This window comes from Brassica oleracea, chromosome C8, assembly GCF_000695525.1.
Source record: "Brassica oleracea var. oleracea cultivar TO1000 chromosome C8, BOL, whole genome shotgun sequence".
In the NCBI taxonomy this organism is placed as follows: Eukaryota; Viridiplantae; Streptophyta; class Magnoliopsida; order Brassicales; family Brassicaceae; genus Brassica; species Brassica oleracea.
The window spans coordinates 28,995,753-29,014,601 of NC_027755.1; the positions used below are offsets into that span (position 1 = coordinate 28,995,753).

Here is an 18,849-nt window from a genome sequence, read left to right on the forward strand (position 1 = left end):
TCAATTTAAGTTTTTCTAGAGCATATTTTATACCAAAATAGAGTAGAAATAGAGTAATGAAAAAAAAAAAATATGGTGTGAAGATGGAGATGCCAGATGGTTTGATTTACCAAAAAAAGGTCAAACAAAACACCATATCACAAACCGTTTGGTTTCTGTCCATGTAAAACTTCCCATGTTCTGTATGTAAATTTGTTGGTATCAAAAACAAGTGAATGTTCCTTCACCCACATCAATAAAGCAGCATTCTTATATACTTTGAGAGAGACAAGAAGGATAATATTGTTTCACTTCACTTCATAGACATGTCAAGAGCAAACCGATACAGACAAAGAAACATCCTTCTGAGTTTTGTACACTAATACCCCGAAAAAACATTGACTCCCAAATTGTGCAAACATACACAAAACAACATCAAAACGTACACAAATGGGAGGAATGGAGTCTCTATCAAACCTTGATTCTGCCACAAACTGCTTTCATCTTCTTACTTCATGCGACCAACCAAAAAACGATTTTTTACCACGGCTTTGATTACAATCTGTAAGAAACCAAATCAATAACGGCATCAGATGAAGACAATAGAACTCATCAAGCAAAAACAGAAGAAACTCGCTAGCAAAGATTATAATCACATTCAAGCGAACACGGTTGTTTAAATGAAATCAGAGACCAAGTTACGCACATTTATAGCGTGATACAACCTGCAACAACCTATGATCTCTTTCTTCTATCAATTAACATAACACTACTACAAGCTTCATTTGTGAAACTTATTAAAACCGTTAACTTAGTGTTTTTACCTTGGAAAAAATAAGGCGGCGGCGGCCTGATAGTTTTAATTACAAATGGCGAGCTTGGGGCTCCATTCATCATCAGAGACTCCATAATCAAGGCTGAGCTCAGTCATGGGAGGAATGTTCTCAGCAGCGAAAAGCATAACACGAGGGAACATCAGATTGTTGTGATCATGCAGTACTAACTGTACAATCACATTCGAATCATTGCTGTGGCTTATGTAACAAGCAACATTCCTCAGCTTAGAAACATCCATCGCGTAATCAACCGGAGGGATCTGAGGATACGAAGGCCGCTCGTAATCAGGAAACACCTGAGACAAATCTCCCCAATCTTTCCACCTATCAGAACAAAACCGAGCAGGGTACACCAAAGTATCGCCGTTCATTGTCAGAATGTTGGCTTGCTCCCTCGTCAAAGCAACCCCGACGTACTCGCAGATAAAAGCGCCGGCGTGCAATATATCCAAACACCGAACCCCCCAGCCAGTCTCCACCGACCTAAACACCTCGAGTCTACTCCTCAACCCCTTCTGAGTCACGCGGTTCCGACACGTCGGAGGGCACTTACACCCAGGTCCACACTCATGCACCAACGGCCTCATTCTTATCAAATTCCCGTTGTAATCATAAGCAAACTCGCCTCCGTTCTTCCTCTCGCAGATGCAGCCGCTGCCACAGCCGTTGACACAGCCGCACCCACTCGCGTTATCACCACCACCACTACTACTACTACTCAATATGCCGCGAGGGAAAGAAGTAGTGGCGAGATACTCGTAGTACAACGGCTCCTGGTCGTCATCAACGTCGTTGAACAGATACACAGGAGCGTTCTCCTTCCTGTTGGAGATATCGAAGCTGATGTAACCGCTCGGTCTCACAGACAAAGGGTTGGTTTTAAGCGTCTTGGCGAACTTCAACACCGACGTCCCCATCTCCACCTGTCCTCCGATCCTCTCCAGCCTAAATTTAAAAACACCGAACCCAGACTTCCCCACATCGAACCAAGAATCAACGATCCTAAACAAACCATCATAAACATAAACTTTGCTAGAAACAGAGTTCTCGTACTTAAAACCTCTAACGACTCTCACTTCGATCCCGTAGTACATACTCCTCTCCATAGCGAGGTTCCCACCTTCCAGCTTCTGATGCTCAGCTTGCCTCCCGAGCTTGTCCTGCCCTCCGTGTCCCGTGTAGATAATCACATCCCCTTGATCATCATCATCCTCATAACCACCTGAATTCAATCAAATCAATCAATAAGAGAATGAATTAGAATGCTCTGATATCATATCAACACCTTAAGCTGATTCTATAAAGGAAGCTTAACCATAATTAATCTAAGTAAACCGGACTCTAACTGAACCGGTTTATATTCACCTGAGACAATCACGCTGGTGGCGATCGGCTCTCCGTTGGAGCTGCGGGAGCCAATGAGATAGTCAATCCCGGCCTGCGTCTGTCCGTGCAATCCCATGACGCAGAGCTCGAGCCTGAAGAAGAAGATGTCTCCGACCTGGACGCCGGGGATCGAACCGACGATGCGTTTGTCGCGGTTGAGCCAAAGGAAACGCTCTTTCATCATCGACGCGGCTTTGCTATCGGGCCTGCCTCTCCTCCTTACGAGCTCTTCGCGCGTCTCCTCGAGGATCAAGAAGATCCGGAGGGAGTCGTAGATCATCCTCGTCTTCCTCACGACTTCCCGGAACTGCCTCTCTCCCTCGGGGCCGACGTCGGTGATCCTCACGAGCTCAGACGAGCGCTCCTGAGGCTTACGCGGCTTGAGGGACTGCGAAGGGTAACTGACCGGATCCGGATCCGGATCTTGCTCCTCGGGAACCGGTACGATGGCGCCGGTTAGGGAATCGAGAACCGTGACGTCCTCGTGGCGTTTGAGGCGCTGTGCGAAGGCGGAGCGGAAAGTCTCGGCGACGTTGTTGAACTCCGTGTACAAGTTAGGGTCGAGGGGAGATTGGGTGGTGGTGGTGTTGAAATTGAAGACGGATGAGGGTGGAATCGGAGTTTGTGGGGAGGAATCAGTGACTGGCTCCGGCTTAGGGATCACCATAGGTATGTGAGAAGTCATCTCTTTCTTTCTTTCAAGGAGAAGAAGGAGAAGAAAGGGGTAACTAGGTTTTGAGCGATAAATCGAAGAAATAGGGTTTTTTTTTTTTTTGGGTTCTTCAAGCTTAAGCCGAGAAGACGCTTCATTCATTTTCTTAAATGATCATATAAACAAACATTTGAAACATTTACTGTTTAACTAAAAGTATTATCCCTTCTAGTCTATTTATTATTTTGTCAAAATCAATTACAGTTGTAAAAGTATTGAAGCAAAAAATACTGAATTAAAAACTTACGAAAGCAGTATTTAATATTTATCATGTCGCAGAAAAAAAAAGTATTTATCTTATTTTATTTTAATTTTCTTAAATGAATATATAAACAAATATTTGAAACATTTACCATTTAAGATTTTCAGAAGGAAAGATGGGTTGATTTACCGAAAAAAAAGAACTCAAACAAAACACCATATCACAAGCCCTTTGGTTTCTGTCGATGTAAAGCTTCTATCTTCTGTATGTAAAATTTTTAGACAACAAAAACAAAAACAGAATCAAGTGAGTGTTCCTTTCACCCACATCAATGAAGCAGCCTTTGGTTCTCTATTTTCTCTGCTACTTTTGTTTCTCAGTTTCCTTTTGAGAAGAAGACCCAGCAGCTCCAGGATTGGCACCAGCCGCACAAGCATCCAGCAAACTCGCTGCAATCGCTGCCTTCAAGTCATCATCCTCCATTTCCGAAAAAGCCCTCACTTCCTCCCGCGACAATGCCTCATATGGTCTCTGCTGATCGACATTATCACTAGCTCTGTTTCCAACGGTAGAAGAAGGAGAACTCCTCCGCACAGCCCCCGTGGTCTTTAACAGCCTCTCTGCGTCTTCAGGAGAGAGCCACTGACCAAAACCGTTTGAAGCCTCAGAAGAAGACAGGGGACACTCCTGCGGGAAGTTTCCTTTCACTATGAAGATGCTCCATCCCGAGCCTCTGAGAGAGTCTAGAAACGCAGAGAGGTAGAATTTCGATAGGTGCTGCGGTGCAGCGAGGAGGCTGTCAAAGTTATACCATTCTCCGTTCACTTTCCTTATGCAAAACCAGTGGTCGTGCAAGTGGCAGATGAATGCGTTTTCAAGCTCGGGGTCTATCTGCGCAGGCTCTGCATCGCGGCAATTGAGAGGGATCACTTGTAGATTCCACACTTCCAAAGCTTTTTGCAAGACCTGTCAATCAAAAATACAAAGCTTCCTCAGTGAAAAGTCTGAAGCTTTTAGATGCTATACAGATCACATAAACCTCCAAGCTTCTATTCAGGGCAATAAGTGGTTTGCTATCTTCTACACTTAAATTTTAAACACACAAAACTGACTCATGTCGCAGCAGACTTATCGATCCACTAGTATTCAAGCTATCCAGGAACCATAGATGATCAAGCCTGAAGTGAGTCAATGATACCAAAACATAAAGTCTCCGAAATCATGAGTAAAGAATCTATAAAAGTCCGAGAATGCATCATTACTAATCTCAATTCACTATATTTGTTAATCATTTATTGATTAGATATGTAGCAGTTAGCTAAAAAAGTTCAAATCTTTGAATTGGTGTATTCATCTTCAAGATCACAGATATGCATTCAAAAGGTTTCCATTTCAGATTCTTGTACACTTAAACAACACACAAAACTTGCAAGCAAAACTGACACGTGTCAAAGCAGACTAGTTTTCAAGCTAACCATAGATGATAAGATACTTCTTAGTTCTTACACGATACGATCATGATCAAACGTGAAGTGAGTAAGCGATACAAACATAAAAGTCAATCTTAGCCCATTACTAATCTCAATTCAATACTTTTGTAATCAACTTGATTTGATCTGTAGCACTAAGCTATAAAAAAAGTTCGAATCTTTAAACTTGTGCGTCAATCTTCAAGCTCACAGATATGGCACAAACGGTTTCGACTTCAAATTCACCACGAAATCGAAACCCTAAATCTTGAGGCATTCAAGAAATGGCAATTGTACCTGGATACTGAAATCGCCGCCGAGGGAAACGTTGTGAGACTCCTCAGAGAAGAAATCGCCGGCGGAAAAGGTTCCTGCGGCGGCGCCTTCGAGCATGACCTGGCGCTCCTTCCCGTCGAGATCGGATGCGACGGCAGCCAAATCGAATTCGGAGAAGAAAGGTCCCTGTAGGACCGTGTTGACGCAGTGAACGGCGCAGAGATTGGCTTCCTGAACCTCGTGGTACAAGATTCCTCCGTTGCTCGGTCGCTCCATGGCCGATCGAGATTCAAATCAAAACCCTAATCTCCTTAAGAATCCGTGACGATATATATATATATGTGGAGCGATGCGAAAGTCTTTGCCTTCAAGCAATTACAAAGGCAAGCAGAAGAAAGAAATGGGACGAGATGGGAAGTTGGAAATAAAATATTTACACCCCCCCTCCCTCGTTATCCTTTTATATAAAATGACTTTTTAACGAAATTAGATGCTTTTACTTTTTTACACTTAGTTTCAACTTAGTAAGCAGATATTTATATAAAAAAAACTATTATATGTAATATTTTGGTTTATGATATACTAGGGTGTAGCCCGTAAACAAATAAGCAAATTTAACAAATTATTGAAATTTTAATTTAAATAGTATTAAATATTACTGTTTTTTAAATTACTATCTATTTTATTATTCCATTTAGGGATTATATACTTGTTCGACCATTAATGTTTTTCATGAAAATGAATTTGTTTTATTTTTTTAAATGGTTTTCTAATTTGACTATGATAATAAGAATAATATTTTTTAAAAACAATTGTGGTTGATTGTGTTAGCTTATGTTATTTTTCCTTTTATATGTTTGTTATACCTTTTATTTTATACATTTTTATTTAAACTGTTGATTTATATGATGCACCCGATTCACTGTAATAAAAAATATTTTAAGTTAGGTACACACATAAAAATCTAATATTTTTTTTATCATTACTATTTGAATATATATATATATATAGTATGTATATATTGTCATATTTGAAGATCAATAAAATAAATCATGTTAACCGAAAAGAACTAATTAGAATTTTCAAAATGAGTTACAAATTTTTATATGAAGAGTATGTTTACAATGATTGTATCAGTATAGAGAGCTTCTTCTCGATGGGGGAACAAAGTTCATATATGCTGCTTGTTCTCTCTTATTCCTGCTTAACCATGCAAGTTATTTGAATTCTTTTGTTGCAATGCCGGTAAAAACTGTGAAAGAATTTTCCTTGTATCAGTTAACTGTTAACCACACACTGAAATTTAGTTAACAGTTTTCAGTCAACCTAATATTAATGGTCGTTTGTAGAATAAAATTTGGTTGGCGTTTGATGCTGAAAGTATAACTGAATGTCTTAGACGTTCACGGCAGTTGAGGGTTCAGATCAGAAAACTAATGTGCATCCATGTGTTATTTCCTTCTTAAAACCATAAGGAAAGAAGTGAAATTGATTTAGATATCTTCTCAGGATTTTTGGTTATGTTGGAGAGAGGTAAAAACACCCTTAAGGTTGAATTGTTAGTGAAGATAATTAATATATCTAACTGACTACTTTCCTACAATGCAGCCTAAAGAGCTCTAATTGACTGGTGCACAAAAAAAAATCTGGTTAACCAATTGACTCTTCTGGTGAATGATACATAAAGTAAGAAATATTTTGTACCATCAACATGTTATTATTTAGAACAGATGGCTGCTGCTGCCATAAAAGCTCGATTGGCTAATAAAGCAGCAAGTGGTGGAGAACAATTTAGTGTAAATTAAGTTCCAAATGTTAATATTCATCTACAACAACGCTGCACAATGAACTCTAAATGCATTTTCAGATGCTCAAGTTCCTAATGCCGGTAATAGTCCTGACGACATTCTGACCCGAGTGATGTGACACCTCAGGCAACAATCTCGTGGGATGATCCTGCACCTCCAGAGAAGTCATGATCGGAGGTAATCCCTCCTGATCTTCGAATCTCACATAAAAAATGACACCATTGACCTGACAAACCTTTCCGATCACACCTTTGCCTCCGTAATCATATGTCTTCTTCGCCTCATCTTTAGCTGGAGCAGACGATTGCGCAGCCGATGAAGAGGTTGAATATCCTGCGACGCGACCGAAGATGTCCCCATAAAAGCAGTGCATCGAGCTGGGGAAGGAGACGAGAGCCCAGGGTTTCGGCTTACGAATCTGGCAGCATATCTGGCGGAAGATGAACGGAGAAGTGATGATAACTCTCTGCGACGCCATGAGTTTTTTTATTTTTTGTGTGAGTGAGAGGAAAAGCTAGGGTAAGTACAAAACCTGAATCTGGAATCGAAGCTTTACTATGTCTGGAGTTTGAGATTTCCTAGCAGTGTGGCTTTTCATCGCAGAGAAGAAAGACATTTATACTATTGAGCTTCAAACGGTTACCTTTACTGATAATAACATGTTTAATTAATAGATAGTGGGATGAGTAGTGGATTCAAAATAAATGTGAGATTAAAGGGATGTAACACCAAAACGGCTGAAGTTACGGAAGATGGCCGGAGTGTTAAGGAGACGAAGAGTGAAAGAGGAAAAGCGGAGTTTGTCTGTGATCGGAATAGGAAAAGCCCTAATAAAAGATGGACCATGTGATATTTTATGGAAAAATCCAAAAAACACACAAATAAAAATACAGAAGTGCTGAGCCCACATAGAAAAAATGATGTTTGTTCAACGAAAATAATAGATGACAGGTGTCCTCTTTTGCCCTATGCACATTCTGATGTGGCTTCATAAGGAGGGAGAAAAATCTCATTTATTATTATAGATGATACTCCTTCCATTTCATAAAGATCTACATTCTAAAAAAAATTGTTTCAAAAAGATACATTTTTTTTCTTTTTCAATGTATTATTTAATGAAAATTAAAAATTTTTAAAAAAATTAATGGTGTTTATTGGATTTCTATCGGCTAAAAGTTATGGAAAATTATTATTTACAAAAAACAATCAAGTTTTAATGTATTTTTTAATACGTGTGAAAAACGTAAAATATATTTTTTTTTAAGAAAAGGATGGAGTAGCATATATAGAAATGCTTTAAAAAAGTTGACAACTTATATTACCGAAATACATTTATTGTTTCTGTCAAGAACCATTTGCTGCTAATCAAATCTTGGGCCATTCATCCAGTTTAATTAAAAATCAGATGCCATTATAATGTGTGTGTGTGTCTGCCAAGTGTAAAACTAATTGACTTCAACAAGTGTGCAAAGCAAAGCAAAATAAACCATGGATTTGTTTCCAACTATTCAACTCCACTATCCAAAGTTCCAAACTTTTCTAAATCAAATAAACATTTTACAAACAAATGGTAGTACTATTCATGAACCATAAAAAATACAATCAACAAAACCCTGTGGTCAGAAAAAATAAAAACAATCAACAAAACCCAAATCATGTGTATCTACATTTTGGTAGTACTATTCATGAACCATAAAAAAATACAATCAACAAAACCCGTGTTCAGAGAAAATAAAAACAATCAACAAAACCCAAATCATGTGTATCTACATTTACAAATCACAAGCAAATACTTTTGAAGTTTTGAACCAAAATCTAAATCACTATAGATGATAAGGCTTAATCTTGTTATAGAAAGTGATCTATACTATTATTTGAAAAGTAAATTTGCTTATTTGTCATTTTCTCCACAATTTTAGTGAATTTGCTGATTTATCATCTTTTACATGATTTTAGTATAAATTATTAGTTTAATTAATATTATTGTTTAAATTTTTATGTTTATATATATATATATTTATTTATTTATCATGTATTTAAAATATTAATAAACATTTACTTGTTCTAATGATATATATATATATTATTTTTAAAATATATTTTAATATATAATTATCACGGCTTTAGAACAGTTAATTAATAAATAGATATAAACAATATATACCGATAATATCATGATTGTGTTTATCTTATATTTAGTTTATGATTTAATGACTAATATTATAACCTGTTTTTTTTATTTTTATTGGAAATATTGACCTAAAACATATTACTATAAAACTTATATATAAGTATACTAATATATATTTTAATTAATTGGTTTCTTCGGTTTATTTGGTTGGATCGGTTAATATACTTAGACATATCCATATATTGCGGCTTCTTAAAAATAACATCCATTCGGTTTATTCTGTAGTACCAAAATCTAAACTATCTTCTCTATGGCTTATAATTTTTTATAATCTTTTTAGTGTCACTAGATTTTTTTAGACCAAATACAATATGTGTGTAATTTTAAATCCAAGTTTCCTAATTTGATTATTACTAAATTTTTTTGATCCAAAATTCACATCCCATAAATAAAACTATGAAACAAAAGAACATAATTTAATACATTTATTACCAATATGAATACTGAAGTTTTATATTTATAACATTAATTTAAAATTTTATCTAATATAATAATGTTTTAATAAAAATGAATATAAGAATTAAAAATGTCAGGTGTATATATTAGTCCGCATAGGGTGTGGGACATATCCTATCACAAATGATATTTAGGTGTATATATTTGTTAGCATTTAAAAAAAAATGTTAGGTGTATATACTATTATTTTCGAAGCGATTTTCCACGATTGAACTCTCACGTTAAAAATTAGACCAGTAAAATCGTTGATACCCTTAGCGAATAATTAATTTAATTTATTATATTGTCAATTATCTATCACTCTATTTTATTAATGTTGGATAATAACACAACAAGTAATATATTTTTGATAATGATAATATGAATTCAATTCTTTTTTATTCAATTAATATATATCTTTTGGGTGATTATTATTATATAAAACAAAATATATATTATATTATACACATATATTTTTCTATGATAATAAATTGTTTCATAAATTCCAATCAAAGTATCTTTTGGGTGATTATTATTTTATAAAACAACATATATATTATATTATATACATGTATTTTTCCATGATAATAAATTGTTTCGTAAATTCCAATCAAGTTAAATTGCAGAAATTATTATATTATGTATTAGTGTACATATAATACTAAAACTAACATCACTATTGTTTAATATTCTACTATCTAAGACAATATACTAACATGTCCACATAATTACTTTTAAAATTCTCAAATTCAAATAAATCAATCAACATGTTCGATAAATGTGTGTTCACTTAAAACATATTTTATTTGATTAAAGAATCTCAACCCATTATATATATGGATAAAGTTCTAACAATGTGTAAACAATATTTTGAAACTGTAGATAAAATTATTAGAGATATATTCAACTGTCATAAATTTTTGTCGTAAAGTCATGAATTTTATGAAGATTTTTAGATTTTACATGTCATCTATACTATTATTTGAGAAGTAAATTTGCTTATTCGTCATGTTATCCATGATTTTAGATTTTGTTTATTTGTCATGTTCATATGATTTTGATTGAAGTAAATTTGTTTATGTCATATTCTCCATGATTTTAGATAATTTTGCTTATTTGTCATGTACATATGATTTTGATTAATGAGTCATCAATTTAAATTTATACTATTATTTGAATTTTATTAAATAAGTAAAAATAATGAGAAGGACAGAATTCTAAGAGCATGATTATTGGGAGGTTCTTAGTGTGAGATTCTTAGCAAACTATAATAACCCGTCTCTTAACTTTTAACTAAAAAAACTAAGAACCGGTTTTTATCATGCTCTAAACATTTTATTTGATCCAATCTTTAATATAATAGAATCTTTTCAAACTTACTATTTTCTGAATTTTGACATAGATACTACAAATATATCACAACTCATTGTAGTTTTTTTCCCCATAATTATGAGATGCATGTGTTAAGATAATTAATATAATGTAATAAAATTTAATGTTGTTCTTCCAAATCAACCAATCACAAGTTCTCTATCATTTTTTTATCAACAAATTTAATTTATCAAAATTATTATAAATTTTAAATATATATAAAATTTACCACAAGTAATATTTATATAATATTATCCCGTGATATCGCGGAAAATCATCTAGTTACAATATATATATATCGAGAGTTTTTGTGAGGGGATTAGGGATTAAGTATTGACTAATCTATCCTTTACATATATGCATAGTCTACATAACCTTGTGAAGAATCACAAGACCAAATCTCTTGGCATCCAGTTTATTTCATCAATGTGCTCGACCTATAGCTTTCTTGTACTTGTAGCGTTTAGAAATCCAGAGGTACACTAAGAAGTTGAGGAAACTAAGAGCTGCCAGCAAATAGAAAAAGTAATCCAGATGACCCCGGTTCAAGTTATCCGGTATCCAACCCGGTTTGCCCTTTTTCTTCGTCATTTTCATCACAACCGTCATAAGAACCGTGCTCAAGTAGTTCCCAAGCGCTTTAGTTGTCAAAGACAAAGCCGAGCAGAGACTTATCATCGCCTCAGGCGCCTGGTCATAGAAAAACTCAAGCTGGCCTATAAAAGTGAAAACTTCTACGCACCCAACTACAAAATACTGAGGAATCTGCCAGAAAATCGAAATGGGAATCTTTTTCGCGTCATATGCGTTGTGAGTTTTGACGTAGTCGAGCCTAACGACCTCCAAGACTCCTGCAGTGATCATGGCAAAGATTGAGATCACGAGACCTATTCCCATACGTTGAATCTGAGTGAAGCCACGCTCTTGACGTGTGAACTTTCTTGCGAAGGGGACAATGAACTGGTCGTAGACAAGAGTACAGAAGAGTACACTGACCGTGGTGAAAAGCGAGAGGGAATCTGATGAGATTTCGAAGTGTTTCCCCATGTGTTGGTCCATTGTGTTTCCTTGTAAGACGAACAATGTGTTCAGTTGGCTGTACACTGTGGCAAAGACTATCCCTGAGGCCCAAAATGGAAGAAGAGTGATTATGCACTTGAGCTCTTCGACTTGTGTTACCGAACAGAGTCTCCAAGGGTTCACTTCACCGTCGTTGATGCTATCGGATTGACTCTCAACCGCTGCCTTATCGAAAAACCTAACTTGTTCAACACTTATGTTAGAACCTCGTAAGAAAGATGGACAAAGATGGAATTTGGCCTTGCCATTTCTGATATTGGTTCAATTTAGTTTATTTTGGTTTTCGGTTTCAGTTTTAGGGATATAGAATTCATCTGGTATTTAGAAAATTTGGTTTAGTTTGGATAACAAGATTGAGAACCGGCTAGTATAATGTGAGATACATTTGGGTCCATTTCGGTTCCGTTGTTTTATTAACTCGGGTCAGAAGTCGGATAATTCAGTTTTTGAATTAAATATCATGTTTTCAGATTTTCGGTTAAAAATAATTGGATAATTCAAGTAATTTTAAATATTCGGATAAAGGGTATTCAGATCATTTGTTTTTTCAAGTAATTCGGCTTATAAATCATATTTTGAAAACATTTGATTACTTTAAAATTAAAGTAGAGTTAATATATTTAGATAAATTCTCTTAGATAGGTCTTTTTAATTTATTTTCACAAAAATAAATTTCCAAAAAAAAAATAACCAAAAGAAGTTTTATTGAAGGGTAATTATGCATTTATATCTTTAGGGTTAACTAATCTAAGACTTATGGTTTAGAGTTAAATGGTTGGGTTTTGGGGATGGATTCAAATTTTTAAAAATAAAAAATAAATATTAAAATTTTCAAAATAAAAAGAACTATTTTGGTCATTTATTTTTTTAGGACTATTTTTGTGACAAAAACTTAAAAATGACTATTTGAATATTTATAGGTATTTGATTACATATATTTGGGTATCCGTTCGGTTTTCGGTTTGGTTTCAGTTTTCCGGTTTTAGAGGTACATATATGATCCACTCAAGTGACTCAAGTAATTCATATCCAAACAGAACCTTGTTTTTCAATTCGGTTGGGTTCTGGGTAAATGTGCTTATGCCTAGTTGGAATCATGGAAACTTTTGTTTCTTACTTTAAGTTGTCTGTATGCTCTAGCTTCCGGCTACCAGTGATATTACTCGCATCAGCAGCAATTTCAAAGAGCTGAGACTTGTCCTCTGGAACCTCAACACTCATCTTCCTTAAGGCTGCAACTATAACCTGAAATATCCGTGTGAGTGGATTCCCTTGCGGTCTCTGAAGTCGGTAATAACGACTTCCCGAGAAGAAAAACATAACCGCAATGACCATGGCCACGGTCGGGACACCAAAGCCCCATCCCCAACCTATGTTCATTTGTATCCAGGAAATAACAATCGCAGCAACAAAAGCTCCAACGTTAGCGGAGAAGTAAAACCAATTAAAGAAAGAGCTTTTCTCTAGCTTCTCGGCCTCGTCATTCTCATCAAACTGATCCGCTCCGAAGGACGAAACACATGGTTCTATACCACCTATTCCAAGAGCGATCATATAAAGCGCAACAAAGAAAACAGCTGTCTGATCGGAACTCGGATGACATGTATCGCTGTTGCAGTTACCCGGTTTAAGTCCAGGAACTGAAGCTGATAACGTCAAAAGAGTCAAACCCTGCGAGAGAGAGAAAAACAAACCTCTTACTTCCACCAAGTTAAATTCAGAATTATCAGAAGCTTCTAATTTAAAATCAATTGGAAATAACTAGATGGTTCTGTTCATGCCACAAACTGGTCTATCATCAGGTGATTCTGATATCATATTAAATTCGGATTTAACATGGATTTAGATTGGCCTAAAGCTTTATATATTAATGAGTTATTTCCCGAACTATGGGACTCATTCATTAACAAACCCAAAACTTGATATTTTAAGGATAAGTCATTAGCAGAAAAAATAAGACTCACGAAGACATAGATGAAAACAAAGGTTGCGATAGTCCAATAACGTCCAAGATAAGCATCAGCTAGAAAGGCTCCAATCAAAGGAGTTATATAACATGTTCCAAACCAATTCGTGACGTTATTCGCAGCAGTAGTGTTGCCTTGATTCAGACGACTCTTAAGATAGTAGTCCGCAAGGTTTTTGCTCATTCCATAGTAGGCCAATCTTTCACAGCACACGTTGACTAAAGAACAATATAACAAACACACAAGCAGTGATCAAATCTATTCACCCATAAAGCAAAAGATATTGAGGAAACAAATGAAAGGATTGTTACAAAGAATGAAGCGGCAAGCTTTCCAGTTTCCGGTTGTCTTCTTACTTGCAGGATTTTTTGTGAATATCGACTGTTCCATCTTCCGTATACACATCACTTTCTTCCATAATACTAACAAAAATGAATAACCGAGTACATGCTTAGAGTGAAATATGCAGAATAAATCAAGTACACACTCCATGCTACGAATATTTCAAGATTCTGGTTAAAAGCAGTAAAATCCCAAGAATGATTGTTACCAAGAATGAAGAGACAAAAGTAGAACTTGAGGGTGGTTGAACTTGTCAGAATATGAGTATGAGCTTGAAAAGTTGCAGAGCTCTGTTTCTACTGTCACACCTCTTTCCTTATTTATATAAACACAAGAAAATAGAAAGGAGTGTTCTTCTCTTCTCTTTCCTTATGTTTGCAGTTTCGTCCTCGATGTTTTGTAATTTTCAGATTTGGGTATTATTTGTTTTGACTCCAAAGTTTACTACCATATCGAAGGATGTTGCAGAAAATTGAAAATCTATCCTCCAACCGAACTTTAGTGGAGTTATAATAATTGATTTTTATTAAAAACAAGAAGAAAACACACAAGTGTGAACAATCGTAGAGTCGCAAAGAAAAAAATTTGGATTTCTCCTTCACAAACTACGCGTTGCAGTCGCCACAGGGTGAATATTATCACCAAGAACCGTGAACTCCTACCGCTGAAACTAATAAAGACTTTAACATTGATTTGAAAGGTAGTTGCGAGTAGGGGTGTCAATTCGGGCTGGCCCGGCCCAGCCCAAACCCGCTAAATCCGTAAATATTTGAGCCCGGCCCGAAAATTATTTGGGCCTAGAATTCAAAGCCCGGCCCGGCCCTTATAGAGCTATAGGGCTTTTCGGGCTTTTGTGGGCTTTTCAAAAAATAATTTGTCATTGCCACTTCCATCGTTTTAATACATGTGAATTTTCATTAAAAAAAAAGAGTTTCATTTTTAAAAAATAAAAAATTTATAAAGTGAGTTTAAAATTTTCTTCTCTATCACAATTTTTTTATTTTTTGGTATGCTTTAAAAACATTTTATACACAAACCAAATTTAATAAGATTTAAATAATCAATTATCAATTAAAACAAAAAATATAAGAGAACAAAATTTATGATAAACATGGTCAAACGTTTCATACTTTGTATTTTGAAAATAAAAACATGTTGTACATGAAAGAAGAAGGTACTTTTGTAAAATTTAAAATGTAACACTTGTAATGATGAAACAATAAAGTGGATAATATTTACGCTAAAATATAAATTTCGGGTTTTCGGGCCGGCCCTAGCCCAAACGGGCTTAAGCCCAAAATACCCAAAGCCCAAATGGGCTTAGCCCGAAAGGCCCAATTTTTTTGGGGCTTATAAAGAGAAGCCCAAGCCCGGTAATTTTTAGGGCTGGGCGGGCTCGGGCTACGGGCTTCGGCCCTAACATGTCTAGTTGCGAGATCTAATTATGATCCCATAATTTATTATCTTGTAGTTGCTAATTGATCTAACTGAATTATATCCCCACCTTTAAAAGTGTTATTTTTTTTTATCATATAAAAATTGTCATTTTAGAATTTCAATACAATTTATATTTATTCTAAAATTAATATTAATTATAAAATGCATGGATTATAGAAATAATTTTATTTATCTCAAATACGTTAAATATATATAATTAGTACAAACATAAATGCATTTCAATAATTTTTTTAATCTTTTTGCTAAACGGAGAGAGTATAAATTAATAAATAATCATTACATTAAAATCTCTTTATGTCAATATATATATATGTGTGTGTGTGTGTTTGGCAATCTTATTAAATATCGCGAAAATAATTCTATCACAAAATGATACACAACAAAGAAAATTACCAAAATAATATTCATTAAATAATAATAAACTAAACTACTATTGTTTTTATCTTTTTTTATGAGCAATTTTGGAAAAAAAAATATGTATAATTCTATAGAGTATGTTTTGGATCCATGGTATAATCAAATATGGGTGATTTCCAATCATATTTATTACTTCCATCACCTTACCGACCAGGGCCTTATACATGAGAGATCTCTTTTCAATATTAATATTACAATATGTAAAATGTTTCATTTTTAGGTAAATTTTAACCCTGTCAAAAATTGTATAATCATTTATATTTTATAATTTATTTTATAATTGATTGAATAATTTTAAAACTTATAGTTCTTTTAGTAAGTAAAATTTATAGTTTTTTTTTTATAAAGGGTTTCAAAATTTATAGTTTTAATGACACTTTTAAATAAAAGAAATTTTCATAATATATATATGCTTTTATAGTTTTATCTAAAACATATTATATTTAGTAACGGAGTGGGTATTTTCTTTCAAACCGAATTCAGTAACTCTGGCATGCATGTTATAGGACTCTCAAGTCCATCCATTACATGCTGATCGTGGTTCAGGTTTGTAGGAAAACCAAGGCGTTCCGTTAGGATTTTTAATTTTATCAATAACGAATATTGATATCAAAAACATAACTATTTTATTACTCTGTTCTTGTTGAAAAAAAAAAGAGATAAAAAACGTAACACTATAGCTTTCTCAAATGGTTTAAAAGATTTTATTTATTTAAACCCCTTATTGAATTGCTAAAATACTGACGCGATGATTCATCTTTTCGTTAATACAAACTTTAATAACTCAAATCGCTAACCACACGTTATTCTCTAGCATGCCTCATCTTCACTTGTGTTTTGTTTCTTACTTTGTCTATTTTCTTCTTCTGATGGTTGTCGCCTTTCTTGCTTTCTCCCAACATCGGTTTGCAGCAAGTTGTCTTTGTTACTGTCTTCAGACACTTTATCAGATTCACTTCTCATTTCCTGCTCAAGAACAAGTCCACCAAACACTAATAAGTAAAATGACTAATATTATAGAATGTGAAGGATTAATTATGCTAATTAATTAAAATGTTTGATGTATGTTTAAGATGTTGTAAAAATTACCGGAATTTTCCCAACAATCATATGAGCCTTGTAGTAAACATCTTTGACTTGGTTTTCATCACCCCAAGCTTCCTCAAACTTGGCTATAAGATCTTCATCTACAAGCTCCACTCCTTGTTCCTTAGCCTTCATAGCAGGCTGCCACGACTTCAAGAATCCTATGAACCCTTTAAGAGAAAGCTTATGCGGAATGTCAAGCCTAACAGGCTCTCCCTCAGATCCCATCCCTATGCTCTCAAAAGGAAACGGCAGCGTTTTATAACTATCAAACGCCAAATTCATAATAGGAGTTCTAAAAGGAAGGGTGGAGTCGACAAGGCTCTTCATTATGGGATCGATCTCTGGCGAGATAATGATGTCGTTGTAGACCCAAATGGCGATTAGGCCACCGTCCTTACGAAGTACACGTTTTGCAACATTATAAAATGTGGTTAAGTCGAAAAAATGGACAGCTTGTGCAGCAACTATGAGATCCATTGAGTTTTCTCCACCGATTAGAGCTACCATTTCGTCTTCTGACATGTTTTTTGGAGTGTGATGGTAACTGATTCTTGAGTGTTTGATTGCTCGTTTAAGTTGCGCCTCGTTTATATCGGTAGCCACCACATTCTCGTAATGTTCAACAAGCTGTGAAATACAGAGCGTTATTAATATTTTGTTATCTAAAAGTATTCAACGCTAATAGGAGACGTTCTCCTGTCATATGCATAGCTATATTTCCTAGCCAAAAAAAAAAAATCATGCATAGCTATATCAACAAAGCTGTTATTTGATTTTTCACTTGATTCACGTAACAATTCATAATGAGACCACGTGGATAAAACATCGATGATGAATTTCTCTTGTTGAGTTTTGCCTCGATATCTTCTTCCAAAATCTGCCGAAGCTAAGCTCATTTGTTTAAAGTAAATTCTAAATCATGAAGTATTATATTTGTGATGATATTTTCCTATTATTCCTTTCATATAAAACTTTTATTCACAAAGACTTTTTAGTCAAACAAAAGAAAAAACAAATTATATATGCATATAATAAATAACAAAGACCAAGAGGCTGAATAAACAAAAATCAGTGTGACCGCCACCTAATTTGACTTTATCTTTAGAATAACAAAAGAGCCCTCCTAAGTGAATTAGTTATCTTTTTGGTGGAATTATCAGCGTAATCTATGTATCACGAATCATACTAAGTTACTAACTTAGATGATCATAGTAAAGAAAGGTTTCAGGTCTTTCCAAGTCAAAAGAAGAAGATAGAGAGTTAGAAAGTTTACCCCAATAGCAGCTTGACCGTTACCAGTTCCGACATCCCAAGCAAATTTGTGGTCTTGTGTCCGTTCGGCTATCTTCTTATACCAGTCGATTGGATATCTAGGCCTTGCGTCCAGATAAGCTGCAGCGTCTTTCTCCGATAAGGCAGCCATTACTTTCTTCTCTCAATCTTGTTTACTTTTCTTGCTTTGAATATCTAAACTCCGGAGCTTCTATATTTATAAAAGTTTCTTGTTAATGTAGATCTATAAAAAATGGTTGAATGAAGTCAAAGTTGGCGACTTGGCGTGAGGTAGAGTTTTTTTTTTATCAAAAAAGAAAAAAGAAAAACTGTTATAAATTAAGCATTGAAATGATCATCCACTTCTTCACCAAACTCAAGCACTATGATCATCCACTTCTTTACCAACTCAAGCACTATGATCATCTACTCATCAAACACTATGATCACCCACTCATTTACCAAATTAAGCACTATCTTTGTTATTTTATGTATTGTTGTTCACTATAAATACCATCACTCATCTCACTCTTTTGTACACCATAAACAAGAACAAGAG

The 18,849-nt window shown here is 34.8% G+C and overlaps 4 protein-coding genes across 4 annotated transcripts; all 4 read right to left on the bottom strand.

Moving 5' to 3' along the window:
• Positions 1 to 232: 232 nt before the first annotated feature.
• LOC106312229 (histone-lysine N-methyltransferase family member SUVH9) lies at positions 233 to 2,997 on the bottom strand. The gene is made up of 3 exons (XM_013749670.1): positions 2,181 to 2,997; positions 804 to 2,037; positions 233 to 541 (listed from the first exon to the last, which is right to left on the bottom strand). The coding sequence occupies exons 1-2, from the start codon at positions 2,884 to 2,886 to the stop codon at positions 839 to 841; spliced, it is 1,905 nt and encodes a 634-aa protein (XP_013605124.1). The 5' UTR covers positions 2,887 to 2,997; the 3' UTR covers positions 233 to 541; positions 804 to 838.
• A 269-nt stretch (positions 2,998 to 3,266) lies between these two features.
• Positions 3,267 to 5,272, bottom strand: LOC106307977 (ataxin-3 homolog). The gene is made up of 2 exons (XM_013745083.1): positions 4,882 to 5,272; positions 3,267 to 4,081 (listed from the first exon to the last, which is right to left on the bottom strand). Exons 1-2 carry the CDS (start codon positions 5,134 to 5,136, stop codon positions 3,479 to 3,481), a joined length of 858 nt encoding a protein of 285 aa, XP_013600537.1. The 5' UTR covers positions 5,137 to 5,272; the 3' UTR covers positions 3,267 to 3,478.
• A 5,760-nt stretch (positions 5,273 to 11,032) lies between these two features.
• On the bottom strand, positions 11,033 to 14,130 carry LOC106310601 (protein NRT1/ PTR FAMILY 8.1). Its single transcript, XM_013747826.1, is given in 5 exon segments — positions 11,033 to 11,923; positions 12,863 to 13,416; positions 13,710 to 13,930; positions 14,024 to 14,081; positions 14,083 to 14,130. Coding segments are annotated over 5 exon segments (1,716 nt in total). The 3' UTR covers positions 11,033 to 11,088.
• Positions 14,131 to 16,619: 2,489 nt separating this feature from the next.
• LOC106307778 lies at positions 16,620 to 18,534 on the bottom strand. Its single transcript, XM_013744829.1, has 3 exons — positions 18,292 to 18,534; positions 17,019 to 17,645; positions 16,620 to 16,895 (listed from the first exon to the last, which is right to left on the bottom strand). The coding sequence occupies exons 1-3, from the start codon at positions 18,439 to 18,441 to the stop codon at positions 16,740 to 16,742; spliced, it is 933 nt and encodes a 310-aa protein (XP_013600283.1). The 5' UTR covers positions 18,442 to 18,534; the 3' UTR covers positions 16,620 to 16,739.
• Positions 18,535 to 18,849: the final 315 nt, after the last annotated feature.

Coding starts and splice junctions, on each gene's coding strand:
- LOC106307977 (XM_013745083.1), bottom strand. CDS start 5,136: ATGGAGCGACCGAGCAACGGAGGAATCTTGTACCACGAGGTTCAGGAA. Junction 4,082..4,881: donor GCGGCGATTTCAGTATCCAG/GTACAATTGCCA, acceptor TTTGATTGACAG/GTCTTGCAAAAAGCTTTGGA.
- LOC106312229 (XM_013749670.1), bottom strand. CDS start 2,886: ATGACTTCTCACATACCTATGGTGATCCCTAAGCCGGAGCCAGTCACT. Junction 2,038..2,180: donor CACCAGCGTGATTGTCTCAG/GTGAATATAAAC, acceptor GATTGAATTCAG/GTGGTTATGAGGATGATGAT.
- LOC106307778 (XM_013744829.1), bottom strand. CDS start 18,441: ATGGCTGCCTTATCGGAGAAAGACGCTGCAGCTTATCTGGACGCAAGG. Junction 17,646..18,291: donor ACGGTCAAGCTGCTATTGGG/GTAAACTTTCTA, acceptor TGTATTTCACAG/CTTGTTGAACATTACGAGAA. Junction 16,896..17,018: donor TGATTGTTGGGAAAATTCCG/GTAATTTTTACA, acceptor GTTCTTGAGCAG/GAAATGAGAAGTGAATCTGA.